This window comes from Eurosta solidaginis, chromosome 4 (genome assembly GCF_040869045.1).
Source record: "Eurosta solidaginis isolate ZX-2024a chromosome 4, ASM4086904v1, whole genome shotgun sequence".
In the NCBI taxonomy this organism is placed as follows: Eukaryota; Metazoa; Arthropoda; class Insecta; order Diptera; family Tephritidae; genus Eurosta; species Eurosta solidaginis.
This window is the reverse complement of record NC_090322.1, coordinates 228,760,328-228,776,467: the sequence shown is the minus strand read 5'-3', so window position 1 is coordinate 228,776,467 and position 16,140 is coordinate 228,760,328. Positions and strand designations below refer to the sequence as shown.

The window sequence follows — 16,140 nt, the reverse complement described above, 5'->3', positions numbered from 1 at the left end:
GCAAAAAATAAAAAAGTAATCATAATGATAATAATCATAGGGAGAAAATTATGATGGTGAAGTGCGGCCGAGAAAAAGAGCATGCATGTGTTGATCAAATAAAATGTATCAACGTGTCCGCTGTTTGTGTCAGGATTTCAACAAACAAAGCACGCATTCTTTCAGCTCTGATATGGTTTTCCTAAATTAAAAGCGTATACTTGTTGCCTTAAATAACTAAAGCCAATAATTCAAGCGGATACCTTGGAAATATCTCCTTTCCAACCTCCTATTTAATAATTTTACATCTGTTGCTAAGTCAAGTCTATTCGACATTGTTAATCATCTCAATTTGATTCAGTGTTGCTTGGCATCGTGTACACTCCGACAACATATTCACAAATACGCATATTCAATAAAATAATTGAAATCAATTACGTATGCTATTGCCTGTATTTTATGAATCCAACAGAGAGTAAGGGATGACAGGGATGACTTCTGCCATGGTGCTCGGACTTCCGTCCATCTCGACATCATCAAGAGTACAATACTGCGAGAAAAGGTGATAGATTGAAAACAAATCATTTCAAACCTATCAACAATCTTCTACTAAAGTGTCTGGATTCCCGCTCGTCTCGAAATCTTCAACAAGACAATTCCAATGCATCATTTGACCAAAAATTTACCTACAAAAGGAGATAGGAGTTGCATACGATCCATTAAGCAGGAAAAGCGTGAACAGCAAAATGTCTTAGATCATTTGCAAATCCAACGACGTTAGACTGATAAAGTTACTTACAACTCTAAAGAGAGAACACTTAAGGCGCGATGGGCACATAAACTGGACACTGCCTTCTGGCGTCACATGCTTATATGTTAGGCCTCTTCAGTAACAGCAGATGTAGGAAGTGCGAGCTGCAAGAACAAACGGTTGAGCACGTTCTGTGATCGTATCCTGTGATCGCCAAGTCAAGGCCTACAGCTGATCACTGAAAACTTTTAGTATTCGCCAAGGGGACGGATTTATTTTATATCAAAAGTCCTGGTACCTAGTTGGAGTTTTTAGTGTTTGGTCGTCCAAGAAATTCTGGTAACACTGTAGACACATTTAGTCTATGTAAGGTTTTTACTGATCGTCCAGTTCAACCTAATCTGCGATAGCGAGCTTTAGGCAGCTTTAATACATCCTACTAGGTTTATGGGTTTTGAATATTCTTAAATTATGCTAATATTCGCAACATACATGTTCAATTTCCGGCAAATGGCCACCATCATTAATAATACTCCACAAAACCTTCGGGGATCACCAATTGACAGCCATTATTCAAGGTCCTGAAGAAAGTAGTTTGCAACTACATCCAAAGCAGGTGAGAACGAACACCACCTGTAGCAATCCACTTCTGAACTTTCTCTGAGCCTTCCCTCCAACGCACACGGCCGGAACTGCTTCATAACTTAGAGGCCTACCCATAAATTCCACGGAAGTCGTTTCAACTTGCAGGGCCAGTGATAGGATACAGTGTTTATGGCCACTTCGATGTCGGGAAAGCCATTGAGCACAAACTGTTTGCTCTCGAGCCACACACCGTATCAATTTGACAACACGAAATTGTAACGCAACGAGAGGATGTTTAAGAGAAGCGCAACTATTTTGTTGTATAATTAGATGGGTGTCATCCTCCCCATTGCAATCGGCTCCAAACAATTTAAGTAGTGGACTTATATACAGTGGCATATGATTTTAATTTTTATATGGAAGAAAATCTGTAACACCCTTCGAAAAAAATTTTAAAAATCAATGAGAACGTCGGGAGAGCTACAACTTGCATTTTTAGACTAAAATTGCACGGGCCACACAATTGCAGATTCAAAAAATTCAGAAAACAATAAGGGCTTCATCCTGTATTGCGAACGATAGCTCAAACGAACGAATCGACTCCAAACGATTTCGTCTAGCAGTGGTATTCTGTATCATTTTCGTTTGGCCTATACGTTTTCTACATTATGTCAAACAGTATGACTAAAGCAACTGTTAAATGCCATCGCTTAACATAGTGAAACTACACTAGCGATTCGTCTCTGAGGCGAAACGAACGTTAAATAAAAAGTTTGAAATTTTCGACTTTGGTTAGCAATATCTCATTCAGTACAAAATTCAAGGGATTTTTCCTTAAATTACAGAAAAAAGAGAATTTAAATGGCGAAATTTGATAAAAATTGGCATTGCTATTTTTGTGATCGCTGCTGTACATATAACCGCTAAGGACAGTTACAGCGGCAGCGCTGTTTTGGAGGAGTGTTTTTGCTGTCACTACAATAACGGACGCAATGTACATATTAATATTCGATTAAGTACTTGAGACAGTAGGTGGAAATGCATTTTTTCCTGTACTTTTAACCATTTAAACAAAAATTATTCTTCACAACAGCAAACGTTAAAATTGAAATGAATATGGGAGTTGTCAATTATTTTAAAATTGCTTAACGAACCATGACTCGGTAACGACTTATTGATACCACTCTCCCCATTTTATTATTCAACAGACCATGCCATAATAGGCCAATTGGCCAATTCAAGAGTTTTTCAGCCCGTTGTCCAAAGCAGTGGCATCTTGACCAAATGAAATTTTTTCAATAATTTTGCTCTTCAACTGCACCTTTTTTCTTGTTTTGCCAAACAAAACAAATACGAAATAATCAAACTGCAGTTAACAGTCACTTTATTATTTGATAGCTTTGACAGTTTGATAGTTTCATTTTTCGTTTATGTTCAATTCCATTCTTTTGATAGCTCGTTCGGTTATCCCTTGATAAAAAAACTTACCATGGTCAAGTGAATGTCAGTTGTGAACTTTTACCGTTTTTATAAAAATGTACGTGGCAACGATGCTCGATAGTTTTGTGGGTGGCCTATAATGGGAAGAGGGTAGATTCTTGCAGTTTTTGTGTTTATTTAAGCAGCTAATGAAGCCTGGCAAAGGTGAAAAGGAGTTAGCATTAGTCATAGCTGGGTAGGGTGGACAAACTTTTTAGAGGCTAAGAAACTCTAAAGGAGAATGGAGCTGTGTGGGGGCTTGAATGACACGATTCTTTAAACGAACGTTTAACTCTACCAAATTTTCCCGTTTACGTTGAATGCAGGGTTTGGAACATATAAAACCACAGTCCAATGAGAAATACAGGAAATCATCGGTTAAAGAGACCCCCTCTTTGACACGCTTTCATTAGTATTAGGAAGAAGGCGACTTGGTCGACAAGCACTGTCATTCACACAGTTCATGAATGAACATCTGGTCACTATTCCTATTAAGGCAAACTTCAGTCATCTTCGTCCATGCACCAATACAGGAGTACTACAATGAGGACGAAAACCCATTCGACGAGCGCTGCTACGCCATTATATAAAAAACATGGTCATTTCCAGCACCAGGTTAAAAAACCAAAAGATTCATCAAGCTACATAACTACCCCCAATTGGAAACACGTATCCTGATTGGTTAATATCGTCTCGAATCATTGACTCGTCGTGCCCATAATTCGCGACTGTCTCTACGCAAATAATAGCCTACAACAAAAACGCAAGGAATTCTCGACATCAAAGGCCTGAAATCCCAACAGACTGCCAATGATTTCGCAATTCGAGTTTCACATTCATAACATTATTTCGCTAGAGCACTTCGTACCAGTCCAAGGAAAAAATTTGTTACCGGCGACCACAAACAATTACTTCGTGTGATGATGAATGCGGCGTTGCAACCGAAAGGTAATGACAAGGAGAAGATTGTGGTAACGCTCCTGTGAGTGAAAAAAAGTGCGAGCTCTTTTCAAGAAGAAACAAGTAAGAACGGGACTGTCTTCGGCTGTGCCGAAGACTTCATACCTTTCATGAATGGGGCTGAACAATAATCTTATCCCGTCCTTAATCTCCGAATAATCGGATGTATAAGATAAGAAATATATAGCGAACAGATCTACATACCTTAAGGATTTTTAAGATAAATATAAAATAAAAAACAGGTAGGTACTTTGTGTGAGGATGCAAAGTTTCTGGTTTTTAGTGGTCTGCGTGTAAAAACTATGACTACGAATCACGTATTTCAACAATATATGACGTAAACGTAACTATTTGATGAAATTTGATGAAATTTGAAGCGTCTAGCTGTTAAAAAGGGGCAGAAATTGCGCAAAGTTTCTTAACTGAGCAATCGGTTGTATGAGATATATAATATATATACCATCGATCTCAATGATTTTTTCAGACAACAATATAATCTATACACGTAAGCATTTGGTGAAAGTTGAAGCTTCTAGCTGTTAAAACGGGGAAGAAATTGCGCAAAGTTTCTTATCTGAACAATCGGTTGTATGGGATATATACTATATATACCACAACAATATATGCTATATACGTAAGCACATGGTGAAATTTGAAGCGTCTAGCTGTTAAAAAGGGGCAGAAATTGCGCAAAGTTTCTTAACTGAACAATCGGTTGTATGAGATATATAATATATATACCATCGATCTCAATGATTTTTTCAGACAACAATATAATCTATACACGTAAGCATTTAGTGAAATTTGAACATATCTAAACGATTTTTAAGATAAATATAAAATAAAAAATAGGTAGGTAATCTGTGTGAGGATGCAAAGCTTCACGTTTTTTGTGGTCTGCATGTAAAAACTATTACTACGAATCACGTGTTTCAAAAATATATGACGTAAACGTAACTATTTGATGAAATTTGACGAATTTTGAAGCTTCTAGCCGTAAAAAAGGGACAAAAATGACAGTTTGTATGAAGTGTATAATATATATACCACCGATCTCTATAATTGTTTCAGACAACAATATATGCTATATCCGTAAGCATTTGGTGAAATTTGAAGCTTCTAGCTGTTAAAACGGGGCAGAAATTGCGCAAAGTTTCTTATCTGAACTATCGGTTGTATGAGATATATACTATATATACCACCGATCTCTATGATTCTTTCAGACAACAATATATGCTATATACGTAAGCATTTGGTGAAATTTGAAGCTTCTAGCTGTTAAAATGGGGTAGAAATTGCGAAAAGTTTCTTATCTGAACAATCGGTTGTATGAGATATATACTATATATACAACCGATCTCTATGATTTTTTCAGACAACAATGTATGCTATATACGTAAGCAATCGGTGAAATTTGAAGCTTATAGCTGTTAAAATGGGGTAGAAATTGCGAAAAGTTTCTTATCTGAACAATCGGTTGTATGAGATATATACTATATATACAACCGATCTCTATAATTTTTTCAGACAACAATATATGCTATATACGTAAGTATTCGGTGAAATTTGAAGCTTCTAGCTGTTAAAATGGGGCTAAAATTTGCCAAAAATATATATATATATATACTATATATATATACTATATATATATACTATATATACCACCATATATATACTATATATACCACCGATCTTTATGATTTTTTCAGACAACAATATATGCTATATACCTAAGCATTCGTTGAAATTTGAAGCCTCTAGCTCTTAAAATGGGGCAGTAATTACGAAAAGTTCCTTATCTGAACAATCGGTTGTGGGGGATATATACTATATATACGACCGATCTCATCAATTTTTTCAGGCAACAATATGTGCAATTTACGAAAGTATATGGTGAAGTTTGAAGCTTCAATCTGTTAAATTGGGTAAGATATTACAAAAATCCTCTTTTTCTGAAAAATCGGTTGTATGGAGGATATATGCTATAGTGGTCCGATCCGGTCGGTTCCGACATATGTCAATCGGACACCCAAATACACCCGCTCACCAAATTTTATCAAGATATCTCAAAAATTGAGGGACTAGTTTGCATACAAACAGACAGACGGACAGACGGACATGGCTAAATCAACTCAGCTCTTCAACCTGATTATTTCGGTATACTTAATGGTGGGTCTATATATTTTCCTTTAAGGACTTACAATTTTCGGTTTCGTGACGAAATTAATATACCATTTCATTTTCATGAAAGGTATAAAAAGGAAAGCTGAGGGTGCTTCAAAGGGAGCGATAAGCTTGGGTAACTAACCAAAAGGAATTTTATAAAAAATTCAACGGCTAAGAGTCGATTTCAAGCAAGGAGCTTATTTCAGTAAGAAGAGAGACAGCCACCTGACAGCTGCTTTGATTATAGATGGAACGATTTTGTTGAGAAAAGATAAAGCACCAAAGTTAAAGATGAACCAAACCCCACAATCAAAGACGATGGAATTAACCTTTCGCTCCCCACCTTAGACGATTGGGATGTTTCCCAGTCGGCGCTTAAGCTTAGCTGTCATAAAGGTGGGTCCACTTTTACGTGAGCAATTCAACTTCTATAACTCGATACTTTTCTACATTTTCCTTGACTCACTACCAAATTTCACTTTACTAAGCTAACTACTTCCGAACTACTAAGTATATAGGTAGTTTCACGGTATGACACGGCAAAAGCATTCGCAGATTAACATGGGCTTGTAGATATGTAGGTATATCTATAAGTGATAAAAGAACCTGCGTTCCTGGAACTAGAATCAATAGAACCTAATGTTGGTTGCCAATAAACCTAAATCTATGGTGCAAGTTTACTTCTGTATTTTACCTGAGCCACTCATGGGTTAAAGAGAAACCAAAACAGCGGTAACTGTACCCTGTGCACATTATTTCTGGCTTTTTCAGAAGCTCTTTGTAGGCTTATAATCGGTAACAACCTATACCGACATAGTAATTTTTTTTGCCGGCTTTTTATCAATCAAGCGAAATACCGTCCAGTTTGTTACGGACTCGTTATCACCGAGTTATCTTCTTCTTATTCGTTTATTATCGGCGTTTTTTAATGAGTTACATATGTGTTATCGATTTTGTATTGAAATTTTATCGGTATATGCTTCATAACAAACCGATGAGTCGTCATTAACACGTAGGACTTACGATTTCTTCTGGAACACAAGCGAAAACTTCCAGACACGAGAAATCAAGAACTCGGTCTCTGGTGAGATTCTCGTATATAGAAATGCTCGTTTATCTCGCGAGCTTCTCCAAATTCAATTTAGTTGCTGTATTGGCTGCATTCCGGTGTTTTTTACATGTGGTTTTTTTGGATATTTTCCTTTGTGCTCCAATCAGTGCAGCAATTTATTTGAATGTCGAGAAGCTCGCGAGCTTTACGGGTATATCAAGATTCGAGAAACATGCAAGATGGCGAGACTTGCGAGAAATTTTGTCTCGAACAAACTCGAGAATTCGTAAGCTCTGTGAAGAAGTCGTTACGACGCCTATAACAAATTGATAACACTCCGATTACAAATCGATAACTTCTCGACAACAAGTTTGTAACAAATAGGTAAGAGATCGAAAATATGCCAATTACAAATCGATAACTTTTCGATAAAAGATTATAAATTTTTTTTGATAATAAATCGAAAACTTTTTGATAATAACTCGTTAAGAAATCGATAACACACCGGTAAAAAATAGATATTACTCCGATAACAAATCGAAACATATTTAATAAAATATCGATGGGCGTCAAATGTCTTTAACAAATAAATCTATTAAAATCCTAAAATTTGTCGATAAAAAAATTGCAGTTCATCGATAAACAATGTAATCGATTGTTATTTATAACACTTCGATAACAAATCGATAACTCGAAGTGCTATAAAGCACCCATAACAAAGCTTTCCTTTCCATTCCTTTTCTTTACTTTTTTTCCTTGCTTTCTTTTCCTTACCTTAATTTGCTGTCTGTTCACAAATCCAACTGTCCTTGTCCAGGACATTATACATATTATTGCATAAAGGTATGAATGGAATAAAGGAATCGAGACAGATTTGGAAGATTTTGATTGAATCATGCCCGGCCGTCGGTATGTTCGTTCGTTCGGCTATTAAGTTTCGTCTTACAATAGGAGCAATCTGCTCAAAGTCTCTGACTTAACATCAATTTGAAAGTAGGCGTTGTTGTTTTTGTAGCGATAAGGACACTCCTCGAAGGCTTTTGTGAGTGTTGTCGATGTTGATAGTCCTTTGCCGGATGCAGGTCCGGTATGTTCCGGTAACAAGCACCATTAAGGCATCAGCCCGACCAACACGGGAACGATTTAGTATGACCACATGAAACCTTCAAGGCCATACCGCCCACCCAACCAACCCCTGGATCAGTTAGGGACTTGTGGTAGCCAGAGCTTCGGCTGTTAAAGTAACAGGATTCGCCATGGGTAGGTGAGGTTGACAATTGGGTTGCAGAAGCTATATTTTGCGCTAGCAACACCCACTAACCATTATTGTTCCAAATACCCAGACCTAGTTTGAACTGTATTCTATAGTTAGTTTCGGATGCTTTATCACCCAGAACCATACATCACCGATTTATTCATAAATTTGTACGTGATCGTACTGACCAAAATGGTGTGCCAAAAGGCAATTGTCAAAACAAGGTACAATACATACATATGTACGTACAAACATGCAAACACATCTTACTTACATCACAACCCTCCTCGTCCCAACGAAATTTACAATTGTCACGTTGATTACACTTGAGCTCCTGTGAAATGCAAGTGGCATCCTCGCAATCGTACTCGTCCTCAGTGCATGCTGCAAATATTGACAAATTCAAGTAGTTAACGTACAACAATAAAAAATAATAACAGAAGAAAACTTATTTCGATCAACAGTTATTCCGTGGGTAATAAAAAAAGAGTATACATAGTTTTTAAGTATTTTTTTTCTTTTAAACATTTAAATTTTTTTTAATTTTATTTTTTTGAATTTTTTCATCTTCAATTTATTCGATTCAATGACCACCACTTACCAGCGCCACGATCTCGAAAGGCTGTATATAAAATGGCAAATGTTGAATTGATAGCTGCCGGTTCAGCAAAGAAACGTAGATTCAGTACATTTGATTCGGATGTGATGCCCTCACCAGCTGAACCGCAAAAGTTTTTAAGTCTGCAGAGTGAAAAAGCAAAAGGAAAATAATATTTTTAAAGAAAAATGAACATGAAAAAGCATGCTCGAAAGAAAATTGAAAAGTAAATAAAAAACATTTGCTTGTTGTTGTTTACTTATTCAAAGAATTTGTGAAATGAATTAACGACTCTGCAAACACAGTGACACACGCACAAAATGGGACGAGCAAAAACTTTATTTTTTTTTGCAATTGAGCTATTTTGTTTAAAGATTAAATATTGATATACCGATTAAAAATAAAAATAAAAATTTGCGTCGTGCACCTTTTTAATTTTTCCTACAAATTGGCGGGAAGGTAACCTACTTGTTTTATGCCGATTCCGAACGGCATCTGCGAGGCAGATGAGTTTTCACTGAGAGCTTTTCATGGCGCAAAGACACTCGGAGTGCTTGCCAAACACTGCCGAGGGGTGAACCCGCTTAGAAAAATTTTCTTCTAATTGAAAAACCTTATTTCTAAAATTTTGATGTTACTTTGCCCGTGGTGTGAACCCAGGGTATTCGGTGTGGTAGGCGGAGCATCCTACCATCACACCACGGTGGCCGCCATGATATACCGATTGCTGAGTGGAATTTCGGCAGCCGCCGTGTCGAAAACGTTCTATCTCAAAGAACTAAAAAAAAAACAATTTTTTTTGAAGCACGCCCATCTCTGAATTTGATTCTTAAATGCCCTGTTTGAACGCAAGTTCAAAGCATTTTGGAATGAGATAGCGCGTTTCTAAAAAGAAAAGTTAATAAAATTCTGAGATGGCTCGTTTTTGAATCAAATCCTGAGACAAGGCGTTATTGAATAATATTCTGAGATAGTGTGATTTCCAACTTTCTACTGGGACATGAAGGTGATTCATTTAGCAGTCGACAGATTCTGGTAAACGCAATATAATATTTTTCAGAAATAATGTACGTAATAACTACCAATTGAATATATGAAAACGACTGAAGTGCTGAAAAGGGCATCAAAAGGCATTATAGAGGTGCTTAAGCTCGAAATAAAGGTACATCACTTTTAAAAATCGAGTTCTAATAATCATACCAACACCGTATCAGCGTCGTTTCTAATTTCAGTTTCGGTTTAATTTGCAGTTCGAGTTTTGTTTTCGGTTTGAATCCCAGCTACGATATCAGATTCGTATCGTGTTTCGATTTCATTTAATCTTTGTCTTAAATTGTGGTGTCGTTTTAATTTCGTTTTCAATTTTAATTTTCTGCTCTAATTCTAATTCTGCTTTTGATTCTAGTAACCTTCCCGTTTCAATTGGGTTCCAATCATGATGTGGTTTCTAATTTCCCTGGCGGAACCATATATGGTGTCAGGACAATGCCGTATCTACAAACATAAATAAAACTTCCATGTACTTTGGTTTTGTAAATCAATGGAATGATGTCAAAATCGTACTGCGCCGGAAGTTGATGAATCAAATCATTTTAAAAAAGTACAGATCAGCTGTCATCGTGCTGCCACCTTGTATAATTCCGCCATCCTAATTTCCATATTGGTTGCATTTCCAGTTAAGTTATCTGTTTCTAATTTCAATTTCGATTCGAGGCTATGCTAGTTTTGGTTCCGCTTACATTTTCAATTCGGATTTGGTTTCGGTTTTATTTCAAGCTAAGATTTTGGTTTCGTACCGTGATTTGATTTCAGTTCCATTTTTGCTTTACGTTCTTGATTCCGATATCGCTCGCAGTTGCAATTCTGGTTTCAATTCCTGTAAATGTTCCAGTTCCCGTTTGGAATCCGTGTCACGTTGTCACGTTGTGTTTCATTTTCAGTTTAATTTATACAGGACTGGTTTCATTATTTCTTAGTTCCAATTCAGTTTAAGGTACCGACTCCGTTTACAGTTTTAGTTCGTTTTCTAGGTCAGTTTCGCTTAGTGTTGCAATGTTTAGGTCCCGCATTTCAGTTCCAGTTTAGCTAGAGAGTCTCGATTCCCATTTGATTTTCTGCTCGTTCTACTATTCGTTCTTGTTTCACTCTTGCCTTCGTTAGCAGTTTCGGTTGCATTTTAAGTTCCACTCCTTATTTTGTTCCTCTGACGTCTAAAGGTATGGATGTAGTTATGGAAAAGTGTTTTCTTTCAGTTTCAACTTTAGTTTCGGTCCCGGCTTCGTTTAAAGTTTCGATTTCATTTCAGTATTTGCTTGAAGCTAAGCAATGGACAATAAGAGTCGAGCGCTTTAATGCACTATTAAACTTTAAGAGATTTTTGAAAGTTTTGCGATAAAAATAAATCAAAACTTTGTCCCAGAATATATCTGGCCATATGTGCCGCTATGCTGAGCATCCTGTCAAAACGCTGCTTATATGCTTAAACAACTATCTTGGACATCCTGACAGTCAGTTGGACAGATAAGACTTCACATGTGTTTTCTACAGAATGACATGAGCCACTTATAATAAATTTTTTTATAATTTCTAAAACTCATATTTTTCACATATTTGGACTCATAATTCTGAGCGCTCCGAAAATCTTTTGGGGGTCATGTCTTAAAAACTTAAATTTGAAAGTAGTTTTCGTATTTGCTAGTTTTAACAAAAATGTATTATCAAAAGAATAAAATCAACTTTTATCAAAATGCACTTGCGGTCGAAAAAAAAAGCCGATGAAAGTTTATACTCGATTACGGCGTTTCTATTGTCATTAGAGCTACGAAACCAAACTAGTTAGTTATTGTGGTTAACATCGATACTTCCTTAACTGATTGGGTGGCATCTTAAGGCGAGAAAGTTAGGAAGACCCCAGCAGTTTTCGTTGAAGCAACTATATTTCAAAAAATAAAAGTTTTATTCTTGAAGAAAAAATGAAAATAATTATCTACAAAGGCCAAATCACGCAATAAGTTATACCCAAGGAGATTATTGAAGAAATATATTGCATCGGTGACTTAATCGCAGCGTTATCGAAGTAGACGGCCACGAAAGGCTGTTGTACGCGTTGATAGGAATATTGTAACGATGGCTCTTCTGAATATATTAAAAACTGTTCCATAAACTTCCGCGGAAATGAAGGATAGTATAAACATGAAAACGATTATCTCATTGGTTCACCGTCACTCGAGCAAAAAAAAAACAATTAGTTACGTTCCTGGCTAAAATAAAACTAGCTTCTTACCACGAAAAACCGTCCCGCCGTTAAGCTGGAACTGCGCAAAAAGAAACTGGTCTCGGAATGACTGAGGACGAGTCATATTAGCGCAAAAGAAAAGAAATATTCGTTTAATTAATTTTGTAATGCGTTGTTAGCCCCAAAAATATGAATTTATAACAACGTTAACATTACTATACTCGATAAGCCTCCCCAATACTTAGTGAAATGCCGTCTTTAATGCAGCCAGTGTAGGAGATGGAGTTGGCGAAACTCTCCATTAACAAAATCTAAGCAACTCCCAAGATTTTTATCACGTTCACAATAACCTTAATGCGGTTGTGACACAATCTTTCTGTATTTTTGGGACTTACTACGCATCGCGAACCTTTACTGAATCGTAGCCATTTGTTCCCTGCCCAAGTTATGTTTTCGTAATAGCAGCATAGCGCGCTAGATTGCTTTTTTGGGGTGAGAAGCGGATTTTTTTTCAACGACGGGCCATCAAATTATTTTTCCTCAAGAGACGCTGTACCGTTGCGATTCTAATTTTCATATTCATAATATCCTTAAACTCCGCAGTAATTTCTGCAGTAGCTTTATGTTCCGAAGAGCTTCCTTTCATCGCGTTCAGTGGCCTTTCGTGCTCATCCGCTCCCAGAATGAGGGCATAAAGTCACCGATTCTATATATTTCATTCGAAATCTCCAAAAGGATGATTCATTGCAAAGATCACCTACGCTGTTCATATTTTTGATTATTTGCAGTTTGTAGACAATTATGTTAATGTTTTTCTTAAATATAACACTATTACTTTTATTAAATATCGTTGATTTTACGAAAACTGCTGGGGACTTTCTAACTATCTCGTCCTGATGAGCTAAGTTATTATCAATGTTCATCATAAGAGCTGAAAAATTTCGTCGCATAGCTGTAGTGACTGTAAAAATTCTGTGAGAGGGAACAAATTTTCGTCGGCCTTTTTTTTTGACCGTAAGTGTATATTTTAATACAAATTTTGTTAATATTTCAAATAAAACATTGTTCCATCTGCATTACGAACGACTGTTTTTATGTACTTGAATTGCACATTATTGAGCTTTCATTCACAAGGTTTGTCCTTTAGTCATTTAGTGATAGTGAAAATGGCATTGATGATGGTATAAGTAATGGAAATATGTCCTTACCGACCCATACATACATAAAAATATATGTCGATGTATATGTGCGTATGTTTTCATGCGTTTAGTTATATGATGAATGTTAAATGGACTTTGATATGATTTTGTGGTACCAAATAAATGAAGCAAAAGCAGTAAAATGATAGTCACGAATGAATGCATTCATTTAAAAGGTTAAATCTATGTACCTACATATATACTAATGCATGTTTTCGATACAATTGCACATGTGTACATATGTTACAAATAAAACTTTACTTACCTAAGAGGCATTACGGTTTTTTCGGGGAAAATATCTAAGAAATTCGTGTCACAGTCATTGGGTTTACTTAATTTAAAATCTAAGAATTTCACTTGTATCTGAAAGAAAATTTGTAGAAAAGAGAGAGATTTACAAGCAAGCAACTAGATAAAAAAAAAAAAACAACTATATACTCTTGGATTAATGAAGAACTTTTCATTAATTTGATTAAACAATTTAGGTTTGACATATGAACCTACTAAACAGGTGTATATTTTTACCTTCCAATTATCTTGAACTTGTATACGCCAGATACAATCTAACGGTATTTTTGTTCTAATCACAGTCTCTCGTATGTCATAGGGCACATCGCTTGAATTGACGAAACCCTCGAAACCATCTTTTTCGATTGTACAATTTAGATCTGTGGTGGGTGCTGGAATTAAAACAAAAAAAAAAAAACAAATGTTAAATTTATGGGATGCCACGGCCTTTGTTCTTAAAACTTCAATACGCAAGGACGGATTTTGGACAAATTTAGCTTGGAGGGACGTAATAGCAATATTTTACGGAAAAGGAAAATGCAGCAATGACATTAAGTGTAAAAGGTATACGAATTGAGATCTGACAGTATTGGAACATTGAAAGTGGCTAGAACCACACAATCTCCCCCTACCCCTTCCTCTCGTCATCTCCAGGGGAATACTAAGTTTTTTTTTTTAAATTCGTAATTAGCCTTTTTCACCTAGACCGATAATATATTATATCTCGACCATAATAATCTTTTCCATGAAGCTTTGGAAAATATGAGCAGAGCTGCTGTATTATGGGGTTTGTTTGTGATAACACGTTATTCTTTGTTTCATTGAAAGTTGTTTTTACGTGACAGGTCCAAAGCATGGCGAACAAGCAATAAACGGGATAACTATTGTCATCTAAAAATGAATCAGTGAATTCGCACATTGTAAGCCACGTCAACTTTCACAGACACAAATTCGAGACTGAAAAACTACACCTATCTGGAAACTAGCATTAACACCGAAAACAATTTTGACTTAGAAGGCAAATGGAGAATAGTTCGTGCATACAATTATACTTAGCAATGAGCCGGAAGCTGAAAAGCCTGTAGGGAGGTATAGCTCGCAGTCATGGACGCTGTCGAGAGGAGATGAGATGGCTCTTGTTTGTGTTCGAGAAAGAAAAGTTTTCCGAAAGATGTGTGGTTCTGTCCGTGATGCCAAAGGCGTGAATCTAAGGAAGTAGTATGATAAGCTATATGACCTTTACTCAGATATAAAGACGATGCAACGAATAAAAGTCCAAAAGTTTCGTTCGGATAGGTTATGTTGAGCGAATAGATGAATACGCTCACGCCGGGAAGGTATTTGAGTTGGCACCCGCATTTTAAAGCCAGAAGATGGGGAGACCTCCACCAAGTTGCGAAAGTCATGTGGCGGAAGTCCAGTTGGCGTCAGTTATCGCGAACCAAAGATAGCTTCGGTAACTTGTAAAGTAACGGACAAAACCACTGATGTGGCTAAACGAATGATTGTGATAGCTTCAGTCTCATTACGGCACTATATGCGCATCATTTATTGAAAATTGCGGGACTATTTAAGTATAACACAGGGACTTTTTCGAGATTATTTCCAGATTACTTGGGAAATATTTAAACTCGTTGCTACAATGTCTTCTTTTCATTGCAAAATTGGTTTCGATATAATAACGGGGATATTTCAGTATTGTTTTCGGAATGGTTTTCAGAATCATATTTAAATTATATAAGGACTAGCGCACGAACACTTCCGCGCTACTTTCCGGTAGTTTTGATATTGTATTCGGGCTCATATCAGGTTTATTTCAGGGTGTTTTAAGGAATTGTTTTCAGAATAACATCGTAGTTATTAAAGGAATATTTGGAGACTGTTTAAGCGTATGTTCGGGATTGTTGTGAGGATCATAACAGGACTACTTCGGAGTACCTAGGGAATTTTTTCAAGTTTACGTCGGGATAATTTTTGGTCAGATCTGTGATCATTTCGACATCGTTTCCAGAATATTTTGGAACCGTTTTTGATACAGTTTTGAAATTGTTTTTTAAATTGGTAATCCTGCACAGAGACGTGATTTGGACCGATGTTTTAAGTTGTTGCATTCTTATAGCCTACAAAATGTATTTTCTTATATTTCGACTCCAAACGGCATCTACTCAGGCAAATAAATTCTTGATGAGAATCTTTTCGATCGAAAAGCGTGCCTAACCAATGAAGAGGGACGACGGAAGGAAAAATGAAAGTTCGATAGAAGTAATAAGGAGTGATACTTGGGCTCAGGCTTAGTCACCTTGAATTGTTGCCGTGAAGACTTCGAAACGCAGGACTTAGACTAAGAGATAATGCCTACACCAGCATTTTTACTAGCTTCTACTTAATCCCTAGTAAGATAGACAAATATCCGTCTGGTTTTGCCCACAGATAAGTGGGGTGGGGAATACATTTGTGGCGCGGGAAACCAGCGCTAGCAAGGAAACGGCGGCAGAATTCTTAGCCAGAGCTGGTGTTGCTTGCTACATGCAGTCTGCTCATTGAAAGGTGCATCTCGGTGAACAAAGAAAGCGTTGGTCTGATGTTACCGAGTG

General features: G+C 36.6%; 1 protein-coding gene across 13 annotated transcripts in view; it reads right to left on the bottom strand.

Moving 5' to 3' along the window:
- Neto (Neuropilin and tolloid-like) overlaps window positions 1-16,140 on the bottom strand; it is a 218,338-nt gene that overhangs the window by 59,009 nt on the left and 143,189 nt on the right. For all 13 annotated transcript variants that reach the window (XM_067784961.1, XM_067784949.1, XM_067784955.1 and 10 more), the window contains 4 exons: window positions 13,784-13,938; window positions 13,524-13,621; window positions 8,828-8,967; window positions 8,501-8,610 (listed from right to left, as the gene is read on the bottom strand). In XM_067784961.1, the coding sequence (XP_067641062.1) occupies window positions 8,501-8,610; window positions 8,828-8,967; window positions 13,524-13,621; window positions 13,784-13,938 (503 nt within the window). The remainder of the gene's footprint in view (window positions 1-8,500; window positions 8,611-8,827; window positions 8,968-13,523; window positions 13,622-13,783; window positions 13,939-16,140) is intronic.